Here is an 18,236-nt window from a genome sequence, read left to right as displayed (position 1 = left end):
GGCACCACCTGACCCCCGGACGGTCCGCCAGTCCGGCACCACCGCACCGCCGGGCGATCTGTCATGCGCTTGGGCCCTAGAGAAACCGTGAAGTGTGTGCAACACTGGGACACTATGGGGACCCAGGACACGCAAGTGAAACTGCCAGAGACCAGGAGGGTCCGACAGAGACATGCATCTTTAATACAACGGCGTCGCGGGCACCACCATGGCGCTGCACGTTGAGCCCGTGGCTTCAGAGCACACGGTGCTCACGTGTGTGACGGACAGGAGGGGGCCCCTGGGTGCTCACAGGCGTGGCTTCAGGAGGATGAGGACAGGGCTTCCTGGCCACTCATGACCCGCTCTGTGGCCCAGCACCTCGGTGGATACGCGGGACAGTGAAAGCATCGTACAAAACATCATAAATAACAGAAATCTCAAGTAGTTCCTGCGCCTCGAAGTTGCAGCAGTTCCGACCATGACGACCCTTTTCATCCTGCGCCTCATTCGGTCTTGGCGCCAAGGAACGGCCGCCCCCCCCACCCCCCCCGCCCCCCGCGGTGCAGTGAGCAGGACACCGCTCAGAGCCACACCCGGGGCTCTTCGGTTCACAGAGATGAGCTCCCTTTTCCAATGTCGCTTCCCAGGGCTGGTTTAGAGCCGAGGCGCACAGCACCTTGCACTAGTGATGAGCGCCTGGCCCTCTCCGTCCACCCTACAGGAACGTGTGTGTCTGTGCATGCACACACATGTACCCATACGTGAACACAATAGAGAAAACTCATCTAAACACCTAGCTATGGAGGAAGTCCTGGCTCACAGAAACCTGGAGCCAGTGGCTGTCACATGACGTGGACTCACCCCACCCCGGCCGCCCTGAGGCCAAACGGCTGAGCAGAGAGAGCTGCCACCACCCTCCACTCGCTCGCAGGGCCTCTAAGAAAATGCGGGAGACGATGGGGAGGAGCGCGGGACAGACACTGCATCTAGTGAGCGGCACGGGAGGCGGTGCGGACACCGGGCTGCGGTGCGGACACCAGGCTGCGGTGCGGGCACCCGCTGCCCACAGACCAGCCCGTGCCGCGGCCCTGGTGCAGTCGGCCTTGCAGCCCCGCCCGCGAGGTTAGGCGCACCCGGGGGCCAGAGAGGGGCCGTCCGCCGGGCGCTTGGCTCCTTGCTGCTTCTCAGACGCACCGCCCGACGGGTCGGCCAGCGCGAGGTAGAAGCGAGACTTGAGGAAGCGGCGGTAGGAGTCCTTCTCCATCAGGTGGAAGATCTTCCTCTGGGCCTCGTCAAAGCAGGTGGCGGTGGGTGCCAGCAGGTTCTTGCGGGTCTGCTCCCTGGTGCCGGAGTCCAGGTTGACCTGAGGGCGGAGGGGCGGTTAGCACGGCGCCGGGAGGGCGGGGAGCAGACCTGGGCTCCTGCACATGTGGGCAGGGCGGGTCTCCTCTCTCCCACATGCTGGGGAGATCCAGCAGAACCCTGGGCGGTCCGCTGACAAAGGCCTTTCTCAGCCGACCTGCGTGGATGTCAAGCTGCTAATAGTGGGTGCACGGCTCCTTTCTGTGAGTCAGGGGCCTGCAAGGCCGAGGAACGAATGCCACCCCCAGGGAACGTCCTGCCACCAGACTCCTGCGAGCACCCACCTCCTGGGTCGCCTGGACCGAGATGAACTCCTCGTAGATCTTCATGGCCTTGGGGCGCAGCTTTGAGGGCGACCTGGTTCGCTTGTACTCCTCACAGCGGAGCCAGAACTCTACGTTCTCCTCGCTGTGCTCCGACCGGAGGAACGCCCTGAACGCCGCCAGCCCGCCTGCGACCGGAGAGAGCCGGGCTGTCACCACGCTGGTGACAGAGCCCAGGCGCTGGAGGGAACAGGGCAGGTTCGAGCCACCCCACACCCCACTTTTGTGGGGTCACCTGGGGCCAGGTAACCCTAATCTGTCTGTTTCTATTGGATCCCAGCTGTACACCCTGCTTCAGTGGGTTTGGGAAAGAGAAACTGAAGTTGATTCCGCAAGAAATCTCAATATTTGGAGTTTTCCTCTACCCCTTCCCCACGGTTTCTGCATGAACCACCACTGCAGGGGTCACACGCCTAACAGACTGACTCCCCTAAGCCTGCCGTGTGTGGTGTGAGATGCGTGTATCCAGGGCGGGTGACCCCAACCCAGAGGGGGTGGTCAGACTTACATTCATGGCTGATCAGGCTTTCCAGTGATTCGGCCCACTTTTTGACTTCCTCTTGGCTCACCCTAGAGAAAAAGAATTTGAATGCCACAATCCAAAACCGGGAAGAAGTGTAAGATCCTAAATAAAGTGCAGGTGTTTTCTCTCCCGCCCTTAGCCGAGCCTGGTGTTGGTTAGAGCACCCCCGCCCCACCCCCAAGGACATTCTTACTTACATCTAGCTTAACTGCGGCCCTGGCTTCCCCGGCTCTACCATACCCTGTCCGCAGACGACTCCCGCCGCGGCCCTCCTCCCTCCTCGCGGCCCTCCCCCTCCCCCGCAGCCCTCCCCCCACCTATGTCCTCCCCCTCCCCCCGCAACCCTCCCCTACCTTTCTTACCTGGGACAGACCACCAGCTTGTCTCTCCTGCTGTGGGCGGAGCCGTGCTCACCGGAATCCGACTTCTGCAGCAGCACCCCCAGCCGGTGCTTCATGTCCTTGGCGCTGCACAGAAGGGGACACAGAGTGGTCCTGGGCTCTCGTTAAAAGACGCCCGGCTGCGAGAGCCCATCACACTTAGGGAGCTGGAGGTGCGCAAGCTCCCAGGACAAGGAGCCCCCATGACCCTGCCTGGGACCCAGGACAGAGCCCAGACAGCAGCGCCCTTCCCAGGTGCTGGGAGGCTGACCCTCCACCAGCAGCAGCCTCTCCTGGAGCCTGTCATTTCCACCAACAGCACAAGGTGTGACCTTCAACAGAAGGTGTGACCTTCAACAGAAGCCATTGAAAACGTGCTGATCTTGGAGATTAGGAACTGGGAAGCTGCAGGGGCTGACAGGGTCTCTTCCTGTGGTGCCACCTCCTGGACAGAAGTTGCTATTGCCACCGCTGGCTGCTGGCCCGGGATGCACAGGCACTGGGGAAGGTGGCCTGTGATTCCAGCCCAGGGAGGTGGGCCTGCGCCCTGTGGCCTGCGCCCTGCACCCTACACCCTGTGCCTGCGCCCTGTGCCTGCACCCTGCACCCTATGCCTGCGCCCTGCACCCTATGCCTGTGCCCTGCACCCTATGCCTGTGCCCTGCACCCTATGCCTGCACCCTGCACCCTACACCTGCACCAGGTGTGCGGTTGGCAGAAGGGCTGGACAGTGAGCCCCAGCTCCTCAGCTGCACTGCTTTCCTTTGTACTCTGCACTGCAGGGACATTTACACCCTAAAGGGCACTGGGGGCTTCAAAAGAACCCAGAGAAGCAAGCGAGAGTCACAGGAACAGGACTCAGAGACAAGGACCTTCCCGCTCAACCTTCTTATTCTTTAACTAGAGGCCCAGTGCATGAAACTTGTGCACGGGGAGGGGGGGTCCCTCAGCCTGGCCTGCACCCTCTCATAGTCCAGGACCCCTCGGGGGATGTCCACCTGCCGGCTTAGACCCGCCTAAGCCGGCAGGCGGACATCACTCTCGTCCAGGACCCCTTGCTCCTTACCGCCCACCCGCTCACTGCTCCTTACTGCTCAGCTCACTGCCCCTTGGTGCTGCCACAGAGGCAGGAGAGGCTCCCACCACTGCCACTGCGCTCGCCAGCTGTGAGCCTGGCTCTGGCTGAGCGGTACTCCCCCTGTGGGAGCGCACTGACCACCATGGGCAGGTCCTGCATTGAGCGTCTGCCCCCTGGTGGTCAGTTCGCATCATAGCGACCGGTCGTTCTGGTCGTTCCGCTGTAACTGTTGCTTAGGCTTTTATTATATAGATTATTCCTTTGCTTGGATCTCCTTCATTATAAGAGCCCAGAAACCGCTTTCTAAGAGAAGTGTCATTGAAAAGAAGTGCATGGCTATCAGGGAGGAAAGCGGAGCCGTGGGTGATATGCTGCATCTCACGGCCGTGCTGTCAGGGGCGTGTCCAGGGGCGTTTCCCCAGGAAACGGGACTCTCGCTGTTCTGGGGCTGCCCCTAGCAGTGTCCTCCCTCCCTCACAGGACTGTGCCCTCCGCTGCCTCCCCACCTGGTCCCGGTCAGGCTCCTCTGTAATGACAGAAGAGGGCGTCGAGGAGGCTGTGGGACTGAGGCCAAGGGACCCTATCAGTGGACAGCATTCGCCAGAACAGCCTGCTGAGCTCTGACGGGTACCGATCACCACACCGTCCCCTCATGCAGAGGTGGCCCATGCCTGACCTACAGCACATGCCACACGAGGATAAAAGCCATGAGGACTCCATGGCTCCCTGGAGCCAGGACACCTGCATCTGCTCTGCCCGCACACACCCCAATGTGACCTTGAGGCCAGGCACAGAGCTGGAATGAATGCTGGACCCGCTGGTCTGCAGCTCCCGGAGAGGACAGACCAGCGGCTCACCCTCCAGCTGGGGTTTACCCCGCCCTCCCCCTCCCCCTCCCCCGGGTAGTCTTTCCTCTGCGAGCACACCTGCCACCCACCCCCCTGCTTTGCACAGTTTTCAGAGTTAGTGAAGCTTGGAGTCTTGCTCCATTGGGGTCAGACGTCGCTGGGGGATCACCATCTCACTTTCTGCCAGACCCTCCTGCTTCCCGTCAAAGCCCCAGGAGCCCATGAGCAGGGAATCTCCTTCCTCCTGAGCGGCCGCCCCCGGAGCGTCCGCGCCCGGGAGGCACAGAACACGGTGCCTTCTGGGAGATTCCCAACTTGAACTGGAGGTGATTGCCATTTGCAGGGAGAAGAGAAGAGGGTGATCTGTCTACGGACGGCTTCCTGCCCTTCGCGGTGAGATTAGCTCATGGAATACGGGGTTCATTTCACTTCAGCTGGGAAGCATTCCCTGGAAGCGCTTACTGACTCTTTTAAGGACACAGCACATGATAAAGCAGTGTTTGCAGGGTGAGACCTTCCACAGTGCCCTGAGCCCGAGCTTGAGCTTGAGCCCTGAGCCTGAGCCCTGCTGTGACCGGCCCAGGGGGTGTGGTCTGGAGCTGCAGTCACCGTAGCATCTGCTCAGGGGACACAGGCGGGGAGGGACCCTCAGCCCACACAGCAGCACGGAGCCTTCCCAGCAGGTGCCACAGCGCACCCTGGGGTGTCTTCCCCTACACAGGACCTAGAGCCCCGGCCCGAGTCTGCGAGCCCCGCGACGCTCAGCACCCATCACAGCTGAGACACAGCAGCCCAGCGGGCCGTCCAACCCTGGCCGCCCTGCTCCCTGCGAGCTGGCCTGGCCGAGGTTCCGACGGTCCTCAGACCAAGGCCAGTCACAGCGCACAGAGGGGCCCGGATCGGAGAGCACACACTTCCTTGGGCACCGTCTACAGCTCGTCGTGGAGGAAGGCGGGTGCTGAGCCCCACTGGCCACGGGATCCTAACCCACAGAGCGGGGTCCAAACCCACAGAGCGGGGTCCACAGCAGCTGTGTAACCGCCACGTGTGGCAGGGCGGGCTGAAGGCGTCTTACCTCCGCAGGCAGGAAGCGGGCAGCCCCGCCAGACCTTTGCACATCTTTGCTGCGGGTTGGCGTTCGCGGCAGGAGGAGCTGGAAGGAGCTGGGAGGAGCTGGGAGCCAAGCGCTCTGCCTTGTCTGCCTGCAGATGCTTCAGATCCCGGCTCCCTCCGCCTGCCGGTCTCATTTAAAGCCCAGCCACCGCGGGGCAGCCAATCAGCGGCGCTGTAACAACGCCTCTGCAGCCAATCAGCGTTGCTGTGACATCCCCGCTGGGGCCTCTGCAGCCTCCGCAGACTTTAGGAGGCGGGACGCGGCTTCCACCGCGCAGGGCGCAGGGCGAAGCGCAGGAAAACCTTTGCAAAGCGGACGCACAGCAAGCAGGTTCCTTCCTGTCTCTGCCCACGTCGGAGGCTTTGAATTTCCAGAAGAGGGGAGAGGGCACCTCTGTGTTGCTGCAAACCATGGGGTTCACTCATTTCTCTGTAAAAACAACGCCAAGGGCAGTTGCCCAACAAGGAGAGCCCCCACCGGACTGGGTTTAGCTGGGGCTGACTCACCTTCTGTCTTTTTGGATTAGAAATAGCGGACCGCGGGGTCCCAGCTCTCACCTTCCTGTTTCCAGGCTGGGTCCGCAGGGGTGGCCGCAGGGTGGCCACGGCCACACAGGGCTGGGAGGGCAGCTGAGGCTGGCCCCCGCGGACAGACCTCGCAGCTGCTGCGCCTGGCTGTGGATCCTCTTCTAGAACTCCCGCTCAGAGCGGGATTCAGGCCAGCAGCCACGGCCTCTCTGCCTCCAGCAAAGAGCTGCCACACGGCAGCCGGACCGGACCGGAGGGAGAGGAGCAAATGGCTTATCCCATTGCCTATGCACCCTGAGTCTCCAACCCGGATTTCAAACTATAGAAAGACAGAGAGAAAAGCGTGTGTCTGCCTTGCATGTCACAGTCTTCAGAGTGAACATAGGCGATTGACCCCGTGCTTCTGAGCGCCTGGACAACTCCTGGGTTGCCTGCAGTAGATGGACTGCTGTTCCAATAGTCGCAGCCCCGAAGCTGAGAGGGGAGGAGACGTTCGTGTCTGTGTCGGCCGGCAGCATTCTGAAAGTAGAGAGGCCCCTGGGCACAAGACCCAGGAGCCGTACTTTATGTATAAGAAGTAGAGACAGCCCTGGCCGGTTTGGCACAGCGGATAGAGCGCCGGCCTGCGGACCAGAGGGGCCCGGATTAGATTCTGGTCCAGGGCCTGGTCAGGGCTCGTGCAAGAGGCAACCGATCAGTGTGTCTCTCTCACATCAATGTTTCTCTCTGTCTTTCCCTCTCTCCTCTACTCTCCCCAAAAATCAGTGGGAAAATATCCTCAGGTGAGGATTAACAACAACAAAAAAACCTGAGACACCTAGTGATGAGGTGAAGAAGATGCAGAGGGATGGGTGCCAGTGAGAAGTGAAGGCAATGTGGTAAGACTCGTCCCCACCACATCTGAGTCCCAAACACCCACACGGACCCCACCTCGCCCGGCAAACACCCCACGCGGACCCCACCTCGCCCGGCCACGGCAAGCACAGCAAGGAGATGGCTGAGAAGTGTAGGCAGGTAGAGGGGCCAGAAGATGCATTTAAATTGTAGGAAAAGTCTCCCATGACGGTAAAAAACATTTATTAGATTGGTTACAGGCAACTTTTCCTTGAGGGGCCACATGGAACAGCTTGTTTCTCTGGTGGCCTTGTAGAAGGGATGGCAGTGCAATGCGAAATGGCAGAGATCACCAAGCTAGGGGGCGAGCCACTCAGAAAGGGTATCAAAGAGGAGAGATCATTGAAAGGGAGAGAAGGGCCCTGACCGGTGGCTCCGTTGATTGGAGTGTCATTCTCTATACTGAACGGCCGCAGGTTTGATTCCTGGTCAGGGCACATAGGTTGGGGGTTTGATTCTAGTCGAGCACGTATGGGAGACAACCAATGTTTCTCTCTTACATCGGTGTTTGTCTTGTTTCTCTTTCCCTCCCCATCTCTCTAGAACTAATAAACATGCTCGGATGAGGATAAAAAAACTAAAAGGGAGAGAAGGTCACCCAAGAGAGTGACCATTCAAGTCATTAGATTTGAGGCACATGAATGAAGACCCAGCAAGAACTTGACATCTTGGACAGAGATCAAAGACTAGCTCCAACAGAGGGGCCGAATGGGGTTTAAATGATCCAGAGTGACACCCTCACTGCAGCAGGAAGAAATGGTAGGGGACATGACTTGCCACGGTCACAGCTTCTAACAGAGCTGCAGGTTGTGATTGTGGGGTTACACGTGGTGGACGACAAAACGCAGTAGTAATGGTGCGCGCTCCCTTCACCTAGGACTCGCTCTTTCTCCCGGAGAGACCGTGGCGCCACATTCACTGCTGGGTCATGGAAACCAGGCCCTCTGCTCACCCATCCACGCGTGTCACCTTCACTCTTTAATTACTTCTTAATTAGGCATTTTTAATCCTCCCGAGGATATGTATGTATGTATGTGTTTATTTATTTATTTTTTAGAGAGAGGAAGGGAGAGAGACATTGATATGAGAGAGAAACATCCATCAGCTGCCTCACATATGCACTCAAACCTAGGTATGCGCCCGGAGCAAGCATCGACCCCACCACCTTTGCTGTACTGGACAATGCTCCAGCCGGGTGAGCCCTGCCAGGCAGCTTAGGCTCGTACTTTCCAGAATGTCCGGAAGCTTCCCAGGCGCTAGCTTAGCTTTCACTGTGGGACCCGCCTGTTTGAGGAGGCTGGGGCGAGGCCAGCATGATACTGCAGCCGTCCCACCCTCTCTCTGACACACACAGAGCATGACCTAATTATGATCTATTCCTGTCAGACATGTCGGCGGAGCACCGACGCTGCGGCCGGTGCGGGGAGCACGGGGAGCGAGCAGACAGAGCCCACCCTGGTGGGGCTGTCCCAGTGGGAAGGGTCAGGAACATGGATCATTCCAGACCTGGGGCCAGGCCGTCAGGAAGTCCGCGAGTGATGGGCCCGGTACCTGGATGACAAGGGCTCCTGTAGCTGAGGGCTAGGAGAGGCGGACAGCAGAGGAAGAGTGGTGTCAGCCCCGGGGTTGGATGGATGTGCAGGAAGGAGAGGTGGGAGGAGCACAGGAAATAACATTCCAAACAGGCGGGAGCAAGTGAAAGTGCCTTGTCTCCACTGGGGGCGGGGCAGCTGGAGACCTGAGCACAGGGCGAGGATGGGGCCCTCCAAAGACCTGCAAGACCTGAAGGCCGTGGTCTGGAGGCTGGCCCTCCTCGAGGGGGTGGAAATCCACCAGAGGCGGTGCGGTTCTGGCTGTGAGCGGTTCTGGTGCGGTTCTGGCTGTGAGCGGTTCGGGTGCGGTTCTGGTTGTGAGCTGGTGGGAGGCTGAGTGAGGGGCCTGGGAGCAGGCAGGCAGCAGAGCCAGCGGTTGGCCCCAGCGTCTGTTGCTCGGGTGTTTACCTATAATGCGGATTAGAGGCTATGGGCTGGGCATTCTAGGAGGCTTGTGACCAAACGTGAGTCAGAAACGGCCTGTGCCTCGGGAGCTCACAGGCACGGGGAGGCCCCCGAGGAACAAAGCACTCGGTTGGGTGACGTCACTATAAACTGTTCATTCAGAATCGAGGACGCGCTGCGGCCGGGAGGAAGCACAGCCTTCGGAATGCGGAGCCGAGTCCTCACAAAGGCCCTGCTGACAGGAGGCGAGTGGGTGTGTTCAGAGGAGAGAAGCGTCACGGGCAGGATGGGGGGCGCGTCCCCGGCACCGAGTGTGCAGGCCACGGCCTCAGCACTTGGCGTTAATAACTCACTGCTCGTCACAGTTCACCCTGAAAGAAGGGCCTATGATGATCCCATTTTACCAACGAGACATCCGGGGCTTAAGTCAGCTACCTGAGGCTACAGGTCTACTCATCAGTGGAGACAGGAGGCCAGCGAGGGGGACAAGGGGGTGCCTCCCGGTCAGAAAGGGGGTGCCTCCGGTCAGAAAGGATCCGTGCGCAGGTCCGGAGCCCGTGGAATAGTGAGTGTGACTGTGGAGTCGGGAGAGGGGACAGGAATGGCGGGTCCTTGAGACGCGGGCCATGCCTGGTCGCACCGAAGACCACATTTTACCCTGCGGTTGCTGGGGGCCAGCCCAGGCGAAGGGCGTGCAGACAGGAGGGAGGAGATGGGGTCAGAGGAACGCAGACAGTCTGAGGCTCGGGAATAGTCCATGTGAAAGATGAAGATGGTAAAACACACTGCTGGCCAACGCCGTAGTGAGTCAAACGCAGCGAAGCACGTGCAGTGCCGCTCCCACGCAACACACGGGGCACGCAGGCTCCGCCTCCCGCCGCTGCCCGCCGGCCGAATGGGGGACAGGGAGCCACGGGCGGGGACTGTGTGTGGTCTGCGGTGAGTGTCTAGTGTCCCCACCCTTAGCTCAGGGAGGATCTAACACAGGGAAGCCAGCTCTTGTGGCCACACTGGGCCCTTGTACCAGGTTCACAAGGGGCACCTGTCCCCACTGGGGGGCGGGGAGGAGCTCGACCTCCAGCAGCGCCCACACCATCTCGGGAGATGATTCCTCCATGTCAGTGAGAGTTCACTATGACTGACTTTTCAGGCTGAAAAAGCAAACACATCGGCTGGAGGATGCGGATCCAGGGAGGTCGGCAGGCACTTCCCAGCCCGGCTCCGGGGGACGGGTCAGGGTTCGGGGCACAGGCAGCCAGTCTGAGCAGAGGCCCTGGTGGTGGTGCCAGCAGGGAGCGTGGGTCCCCACAGGTGTTCTCGGAGTGTGGTCCCTACGATGACACTGCTCCCACTCGGTAACCCCTCCCCAGGGCTGGTGGGGTCCCTCTGCATCTAGGTCCTACCCTCACGGCAGGGGTCCAACACCTGGAAATGCCACTGAAGACCCCGAACTCAGGGGCTGCCCAGGTGGGCCCAGGCGGGGAGACTCCGCCTCTATGGCTCAGGTTTTCAGGCCTCACCCTCGCGCTGCTTCTGCACCGTGTCCACCACGCACTGTGCAGAGTAACTCGGGCATTGACCCCCACGGTCGACCCAGGGGCACCGTCTGCACGGTAGTGATTGAGGAGGAGGAGGTAGTGATGGAGGAGGAGGTAGTGATTGGGGAGGAGGTAGTGATGGAGGAGGAGGTAGTGATTGGGGAGGAGGTAGTGATGGAGGAGGAGGTAGTGATGGAGGAGGAGGTAGTGATTGAGGAGGAGGAGGAGGTAGCGATGGAGGAGGAGGTAGTGATTGGGGAGGAGGTAGTGATTGGGGAGGAGGTAGTGATTGGGGAGGAGGTAGCGATGGAGGAGGAGGTAGTGATTGGGGAGGAGGTAGTGATTGGGGAGGAGGTAGTGATTGGGGAGGAGGTAGTGATTGGGGAGGAGGTAATGATTGGGGAGGAGGTAGCGATGGAGGAGGAGGTAGTGATTGGGAAGGAGGTAGTGATGGAGGAGGAGGTAGTGATTGGGGAGGAGGTAGTGATGGAGGAGGAGGTAGTGATGGAGGAGGAGGTAGTGATGGGGGAGGAGGTAGTGATGGAGGAGGAGGTAGTGATGGAGGAGGAGGTAGTGATGGAGGAGGAGGTAGTGATTGGGGAGGAGGTAGTGATGGAGGAGGAGGTAGTGATGGAGGAGGAGGTAGTGATGGAGGAGGAGGTAGTGATGGAGGAGGAGGTAGTGATTGGGGAGGAGGTAGTGATTGGGGAGGAGGTAGTGATGGAGGAGGAGGTAGTGATGGAGGAGGAGGTAGTGATTGGGGAGGAGGTAGTGATTGGGGAGGAGGTAATGATTGGGGAGGAGGTGGCGATGGAGGAGGAGGTAGTGATTGGGGAGGAGGTAGTGATGGAGGAGGAGGTAGTGATGGAGGAGGAGGTAGTGATTGGGGAGGAGGTAGTGATTGGGGAGGAGGTAATGATTGGGGAGGAGGTAGCGATGGAGGAGGAGGTAGTGATTGGGAAGGAGGTAGTGATGGAGGAGGAGGTAGTGATTGGGGAGGAGGTAGCGATTGGGGAGGAGGTAGCGATTGGGGAGGAGGTAGTGATGGAGGAGGAAGTAGTGATTGGGGAGGAGGTAGTGATTGGGGAGGAGGTAGCGATGGAGGAGGAAGTAGTGATTGGGGAGGAGGTAGTGATTGGGGAGGAGGTAGTGATTGGGGAGGAGGTAGTGATGGGGGAGGAGGTAGTGATGGGGGAGGAGGTAGTGATTGGGAAGGAGGTAGTGATGGAGGAGGAGGTAGTGATGGAGGAGGAGGTAGTGATGGAGGAGGAAGTAGTGATTGGGGAGGAGGTAGTGATTGGGGAGGAGGTAGCGATGGAGGAGGAAGTAGTGATTGGGGAGGAGGTAGTGATTGGGGAGGAGGTAGTGATTGGGGAGGAGGTAGTGATGGAGGAGGAGGTAGTGATGGGGGAGGAGGTAGTGATTGGGGAGGAGGTAGTGATGGGGGAGGAGGTAGTGATGGGGGAGGAGGTAGTGATGGAGGAGGAGGTAGTGATGGGGGAGGAGGTAGTGATTGGGGAGGAGGTAGTGATTGGGGAGGAGGTAGTGATGGAGGAGGAGGTAGTGATTGGGGAGGAGGTAGTGATGGAGGAGGAGGTAGTGATTGGGGAGGAGGTAGTGATTGGGGAGGAGGTAGTGATGGAGGAGGAGGTAGTGATTGGGGAGGAGGTAGTGATGGAGGAGGAGGTAGTGATTGGGGAGGAGGTAGTGATGGAGGAGGAGGTAGTGATGGAGGAGGAGGTAGTGATGGGGGAGGAGGTAGTGATGGGGGAGGAGGTAGTGATTGGGGGAGGAGGTAGTGATGGAGGAGGAGGTAGTGATGGAGGAGGAGGTAGTGATGGAGGAGGAGGTAGTGATTGGGGAGGAGGTAGTGATGGAGGAGGAGGTAGTGATTGGGGAGGAGGTAGTGATGGAGGAGGAGGTAGTGATGGAGGAGGAGGTAGTGATTGGGGAGGAGGTAGTGATGGAGGAGGAGGTAGTGATGGAGGAGGAGGTAGCGGTGGAGGAGGAGGTAGCGATGGAGGAGGAGGTAGTGATTGGGGAGGAGGTAGTGATTGGGGAGGAGGTAGTGATGGAGGAGGAGGTAGTGATGGGGGAGGAGGTAGTGATGGAGGAGGAGGTAGTGATTGGGGAGGAGGTAGCGGTGGAGGAGGAGGTAGCGATGGAGGAGGAGGTAGTGATTGGGGAGGAGGTAGTGATTGGGGAGGAGGTAGTGATGGAGGAGGAGGTAGTGATGGAGGAGGAGGTAGTGATGGAGGAGGAGGTAGTGATTGGGGAGGAGGTAGTGATGGAGGAGGAGGTAGTGATGGGGGAGGAGGTAGTGATTGGGGAGGAGGTAGTGATGGAGGAGGAGGTAGTGATGGGGGAGGAGGTAGTGATTGGGGAGGAGGTAGTGATTGGGGAGGAGGTAGCGGTGGAGGAGGAGGTAGCGATGGAGGAGGAGGTAGCGATTGAGGTGTGTCAGCGTTTACACGTCCTGTCCAGAATCCGGTAGAAAGCTGGGTAAACATCTTAACCTCAGACCCCACGGTCTCGGGATGCGTGTGAACTGTGCTTTCCTTACAAAAGGACTTGGAAGCGTCTGAAGGAAAGCACCAGTAGCACAACCCACAGCCATGAGGAGTGATGACCTGGTGGAGAAGGGGGAGGGTTAGACCGGGGCCTCCGTGCTCTTCCCGGGAGGAGGACCCCACCCCAGGGGGCTGCACCCAGGGAGGAGCCTGTGGGAGCAGGTTCTCGGCTCCGCCCCCTGTCCTCCCTTCCTTCCCGGCCTCCTCCTGTGCTCTCCAGCACATTTCAGTGTCTCCCACCGACGCCGTGTCTGAGCCTGGACGTGTCCGCCCCTCTGGCCTTGCCCGGGGTCCTGGTCCCGGCTTTCATTTCAGCCCGCGGCCCGCCCTCTGGCTGCCACGGCTCTGTTGCCCCTGGGGACCCACAGTAGCCGATGCTGCCTCCCCTCAGAGCTGGCGTCGCGTTGTCCCATCTTCCGGATGATGGACCTGGGCCCCCGGGAGTTAAGCAAGCGGCTCAGGGTGACCGCCTGGGAAGTGACAGCCAGACTGACCCTCTCCACGTGCCATCTCACGTGGCGTGGCTCCGCTGAGTCCCTGGGCCGGCGCCGGCTCCGCCAGGAGTGTGTGCCTCCCCTCTGCCTGGGAGCCTGGGCCGCGGAACCAGCCCCCGTGTGGGTGACGCACCTGCCCAGTGGCCTTGAACGTCACGGCACGGATGTAGCTGGAGCGGCCGAGAGAAGCCCAGGAGGGCCGGGCAGCCACAGATGTGCTGTGGGGTCACATGGCCGTTCCCGCCAGGACGAATTTCTCTGACAATGAACCTTGCCTTCAAAGCCACTTGTTTCAAATGTATAACCATTTGGCGAAGGTGTGAAGGAGTCACTGTAGCTGTCCTAGAATGGTCGAGTGTGACGCAACAGGCAGGACACTGCTAAGAGGGCGCCCACCCGAGTCCCTCCAGCTCTGACAGGCGGGAGCGGCCGGGAGCGGGGAGGGCGGGGACCCGCTGACACTGTGGAGGAGCTGTAACCGAGGGTCTGGGCCCACAAGCACATGACCCACACCGACCCGTCTCCAGAACGCCGGCCGTTCCAGAGGACGGACAGTGGCCGGCTGGTGGGGACACCGAGGCTGGCCCTCCGCGAGCTGTCCGGGTGTGGGTCGGCTCCTCAGGAGTGTCGGTGGCTTGTGCTGAGTCATACATGTCCCAGCCTTTTCCTCTTGCCACCAGCTCCCTCCGCAGCACCAGCCGCTGGCGCGGCCCCTCCGCACCCTCTCGCTTCCCTTCACATCAGGCTCAGCACGCCCCAGTGGCCGTCAATTTCCCTCGCAAACTGCTCAGCCTCCTGAGTTCTCCGTCGGACAGCCCCTCTGGTCCCTCTGCAGGCCTCAGCCTGTCCCTGGAGCACACAGCTGCCCCTCTTCCCCGGGCCCGCAGAGCAGAGCGGGACAGAGGCGTGTCCTGCGCACAGCGCCCTCCCTCATGGCGGGATCTTTGCCGAGTTGAAGAGACCAGGTGGCTCTCGGAGGCTAAAATACTGACTGTCTGGCATTTACAGAAAAGCCCCAGTGGCCGCCGGCCTGCAGCACCACGGTGACGCTCAGGGGGCCTCCGTGAGCTCTTCTTCCTCTAATTCTTCCAACACATCCCACACGTGCCGCCCTGGATGGCTATGCCACGCACTGTCTACAAAGTAAAGGTCAAACCTCTCCGCCGGCTCCTCATTAACTTCCAGCCCCTCCCGGGCTCGCCGCGGGTCTCTGTTTCTGTCCAGTGGTCCTGCCCCCACCCGAGGCCTTCAGTGTGGGAGCTCCCAGCTGCGTCCGGCCGGGCTCCTCGGGGCAGTCAGCTCCCAGCCCGAGGGCCCCCTCCGTCACTGCCCCAGATCCTCCCCCACAGCCTTGCACGGGTTCCGCCCCGAATCCCATATGTACCTCATAACGTGCGCCTGCTTATTTCATTTGCTTCGTTCTTTCCTGCCCTGGGAAGTCGGTTGGCCATATCTCATCCCGCACAGCCTCCGGGTTTCCAGGTCTTGCATTTAACAAGCCAAGCTGAGGAGCCGCCGCCCCGGGGAACCTGGGCCCTGAGGGTGGGAGTCTGAGAACTCGCATTTCACAAAGGAGTCAACTGAGAAATCAGACGTGTGTCTGTTGGGGTGAGTTGGCTTTTGCTTCGGGAGCACACAGCCCCCAAACGCACTGAAAAGAGCAAAGACGTGTTCTCGCTCGTCCACATGTGCCTGACGTCACGGAGCCGTGGTCCCGCTGCCCCGGCTCAGAGCAGCCTCTGGAATTCACGTGGAGAGAAGGAGAAAACAGCCAGCGGGACACGGCACTCCCAGCTTCTGCTGAGATGGACACGTCCCTCATATTCATATTTCATTGGCCAAAGCAAGTCACATGGCCAAGCGAGCCGCCCAAGGGGCAGGGCAGTAGGCGCATCTCCCCAGGAGGGGCAGCCAATACGCCAAACAAGAACAAGGTCAGCCAAGGGCACCAAGCGCTCCGTCCATAGTCACTGGCCGGTGAGGGCAGCACAAGTCCCAAGTCCCACCTAAGAAACCTGAGAGAACTTTTATGAGTTTATTTGAGCCAAACTGATGACAATTGCCGGGAAGCAAAATCTCAATAAATTCAGAAAATGGCAGTTTTGCATTTCACTTTTTGCATTACAATAAAAAGATAGATGTAAGTGGGTTGCATGAAATCCATGGGGGACAGGTTAAGGAGGCAGGAGAAAGCAAAGCGGGGAAACCTCTGGGATTGGATGAAAAGTAAAATGATAGACACACACTCCTTTTACACAGGTGGGTGCAGGACAGTCAACAGTCAACAAGTCACCCGGTAACAGTGACCATGAGGGGGTTTGCGGCCTCCGCAGAGCGGTGCTGTGCTTTGAGGGTCTGGGAAAAGGAGAACTGCTTTGTTTTGCAAAGGCGTGTTATCAGGTGTGTTATCATAGATGCAAATGACAGCAGACAGGCTCGGTTACGGTGAAGGTTGGCCTTGTCAGGGAAGATCAATCTGGGACTGACCACCGGCAGGCAGAACTGCTTTTAGCTAGAAAGCTTTAATTTCGAACACCCTTTGTGGTTACGTTAGGTCTCCTGAGTTTGCAAGGCCACACACGGCCTCCCCAAGCTCATCAGGTTAGCATGTGGCCCCTTTCTCGTCCACCAAAGGAAGTCATTTGATCTGTGGTCTCGTTTCTCATACGAGACCACAGATCTGGCCATCGAGGGATAAAGCAGGTGTGGAGGAGAGAGGGTGCCCTGACCGCTGACCCCGCCGAAAACAGGCGAGATCAGTGGCTTCTTTATGTCAGCTCCTTTAACAAATCCACGTTAGGGAGCCACATACTGTGGCCACAGGTGGAAAGGCAGCCTGGTGAGGGCGCGGTGAGTGGGGGCTCTGGCGCACGGCCCCTCTCCAGGCACCACTCAGCGGGGAGGGAGACTTGGCGCATGTGTGTGTCCTTAACTCAATACATCTTCCCATTAATGGCAACATCTTTTGAATTTGGTTCATATAAAACCTGTAGAATAAGATGGTTCCTAGTGGCTTCCTTGGATGAATAATCCAATAGTAATGAACTTCCTTTTCAAAGATTTCTAGAAGTAAACTCCTCTCTGTTTTCTCCAAAGGGAAAAATAAGTTACATTTATCTCCTTGATCAAAATGAGAACTAACCTTGGAAACGCTTCTGGGATCTAAGTGGTGCCTCACAGCTCGGGGCGGACGAGGAGGCTCTCGGTTGGGGCCTGTCTGGGGTGGAGGCGGGAGACGGAGTCCAGGAGCCGAGAGGAAGGGAGACCGTGAGGAAAGTGGGAGCAGGGACATTTCTCCCACGTCCACACTTTCAGATTCCTGGCCATTTCTACAGAAAATTCAACCAACAGTGAATTCCCTTCTACTCTGTTCCAGGCCTGAAGCGAGGCCCAGGGAAGGAGACAGGCGTCCACCTGGTTTCCCGGAGGCCACAGTTGACAAGGCACAGACACCGTGTCGCGCTCGCTCCAACGGCGTGAGAACAGAAGGGGACGCGTGAAGGTGCAGCAGACACGGCAGAGCTTGACCAGAGTCCCGAGTCCCCTTCCGTTTCTGTGAGCTTCCTGCCACCTCCCAGCACCGCCCCTCACTGCCCGCCCCTTCCTTCAGCGGCAGCAGGGCCATCGTCCACCACGGAGCCCTGGGCAGGCTGAGGCGGCCTCAGAGGAAATCCGCGGCTGGGGCTGTGGCCATCAGACCGCACCGCGCAGACATCGACTGCAGACGGAACAACCGACCGGAGACCTGGGGACCGTGGCCGTGGCTCCCCGACCACGGCCGAGGGTGAGGGTCTCAGGCGGAACACGCCCCTCTGCTGTGACGTTGCTCAGGGACCGTGGCCTGGACAGCAGCTGGGCCCCTCCCACCACTGCCTCCCCTCTGGCCGCATGTGGGGTCGGACGTGCCGCTCGCCGGGGACTCCCCTGACCCGGTCTGACGCCCCTACCCATCGAACGCGACGTTTCCCCAGGGAAACCTCCAAGGCTGAACCCAGCCAGGCCTCTGCTCCTCAGAGGACCCAAGGGGCTCTCAGGGCTCCCGGCTGCCTCCCCCCAAATCCCCCGCCGTCTCTCCTGGTCGCCGTCATTCACGTGACTCTTTCTGGGGAGCCAGAGCAGACGTAGGAGGAGGAGCCTGACTAGAGACAGGCCGCTGGTGTTGAGGTAAAATCAGTTTTTGTTGGCTTTAAGAGGCCAGAGGGGATCCTAGCCGGCTTGGCTCTGTGGATGGAACGTCGGCCTGCGGATTGCAGGGTCCCAGGTTCATTCTGGCCAGGGGGCACAGGCCTGGGTTGCGGGCTTGATCCCCAGTGGGGGGGGGGGGGGTGCAGGAGGCAGCTAATCAATGATTATCTCTCATCATTGATGTTTCTGTCTCTCTCTCCTTCTCCCTTCTTCTCTGAAATCAATAAAGAAATATATTTTTTAAAAAAAGAGGGGAAGGTCTGCCAATCATCGCGCTTGCACCTGGGTGTGGGGACGTGCAGGTGGCGCCCAGCAGGTGCAGGGCAGGGCTGGAAGCCTGAAACCCGCACCTGGAGAGGGTCCTGCTGCTCATGCGCAGGAACCGCCCACGGCTCCACGGTGCAGACACACAGAGCATGAC

General features: G+C 59.5%; 1 protein-coding gene across 1 annotated transcript; it reads right to left on the bottom strand.

The window, feature by feature from the left end:
* Positions 1 to 530: 530 nt before the first annotated feature.
* On the bottom strand, positions 531 to 5,712 carry RGS4 (regulator of G protein signaling 4). The gene is made up of 5 exons (XM_059675437.1): positions 5,572 to 5,712; positions 2,553 to 2,657; positions 2,176 to 2,237; positions 1,629 to 1,795; positions 531 to 1,345 (listed from the first exon to the last, which is right to left on the bottom strand). The coding sequence occupies exons 1-5, from the start codon at positions 5,613 to 5,615 to the stop codon at positions 1,106 to 1,108; spliced, it is 618 nt and encodes a 205-aa protein (XP_059531420.1). The 5' UTR covers positions 5,616 to 5,712; the 3' UTR covers positions 531 to 1,105.
* Positions 5,713 to 18,236: the final 12,524 nt, after the last annotated feature.

The sequence above is a fragment of the Myotis daubentonii genome, chromosome 18, assembly GCF_963259705.1.
Source record: "Myotis daubentonii chromosome 18, mMyoDau2.1, whole genome shotgun sequence".
NCBI lineage: Eukaryota > Metazoa > Chordata > Mammalia > Chiroptera > Vespertilionidae > Myotis > Myotis daubentonii.
Note: the sequence above shows the minus strand (reverse complement) of the source record. Positions and strands in the feature narration are given on the sequence as shown.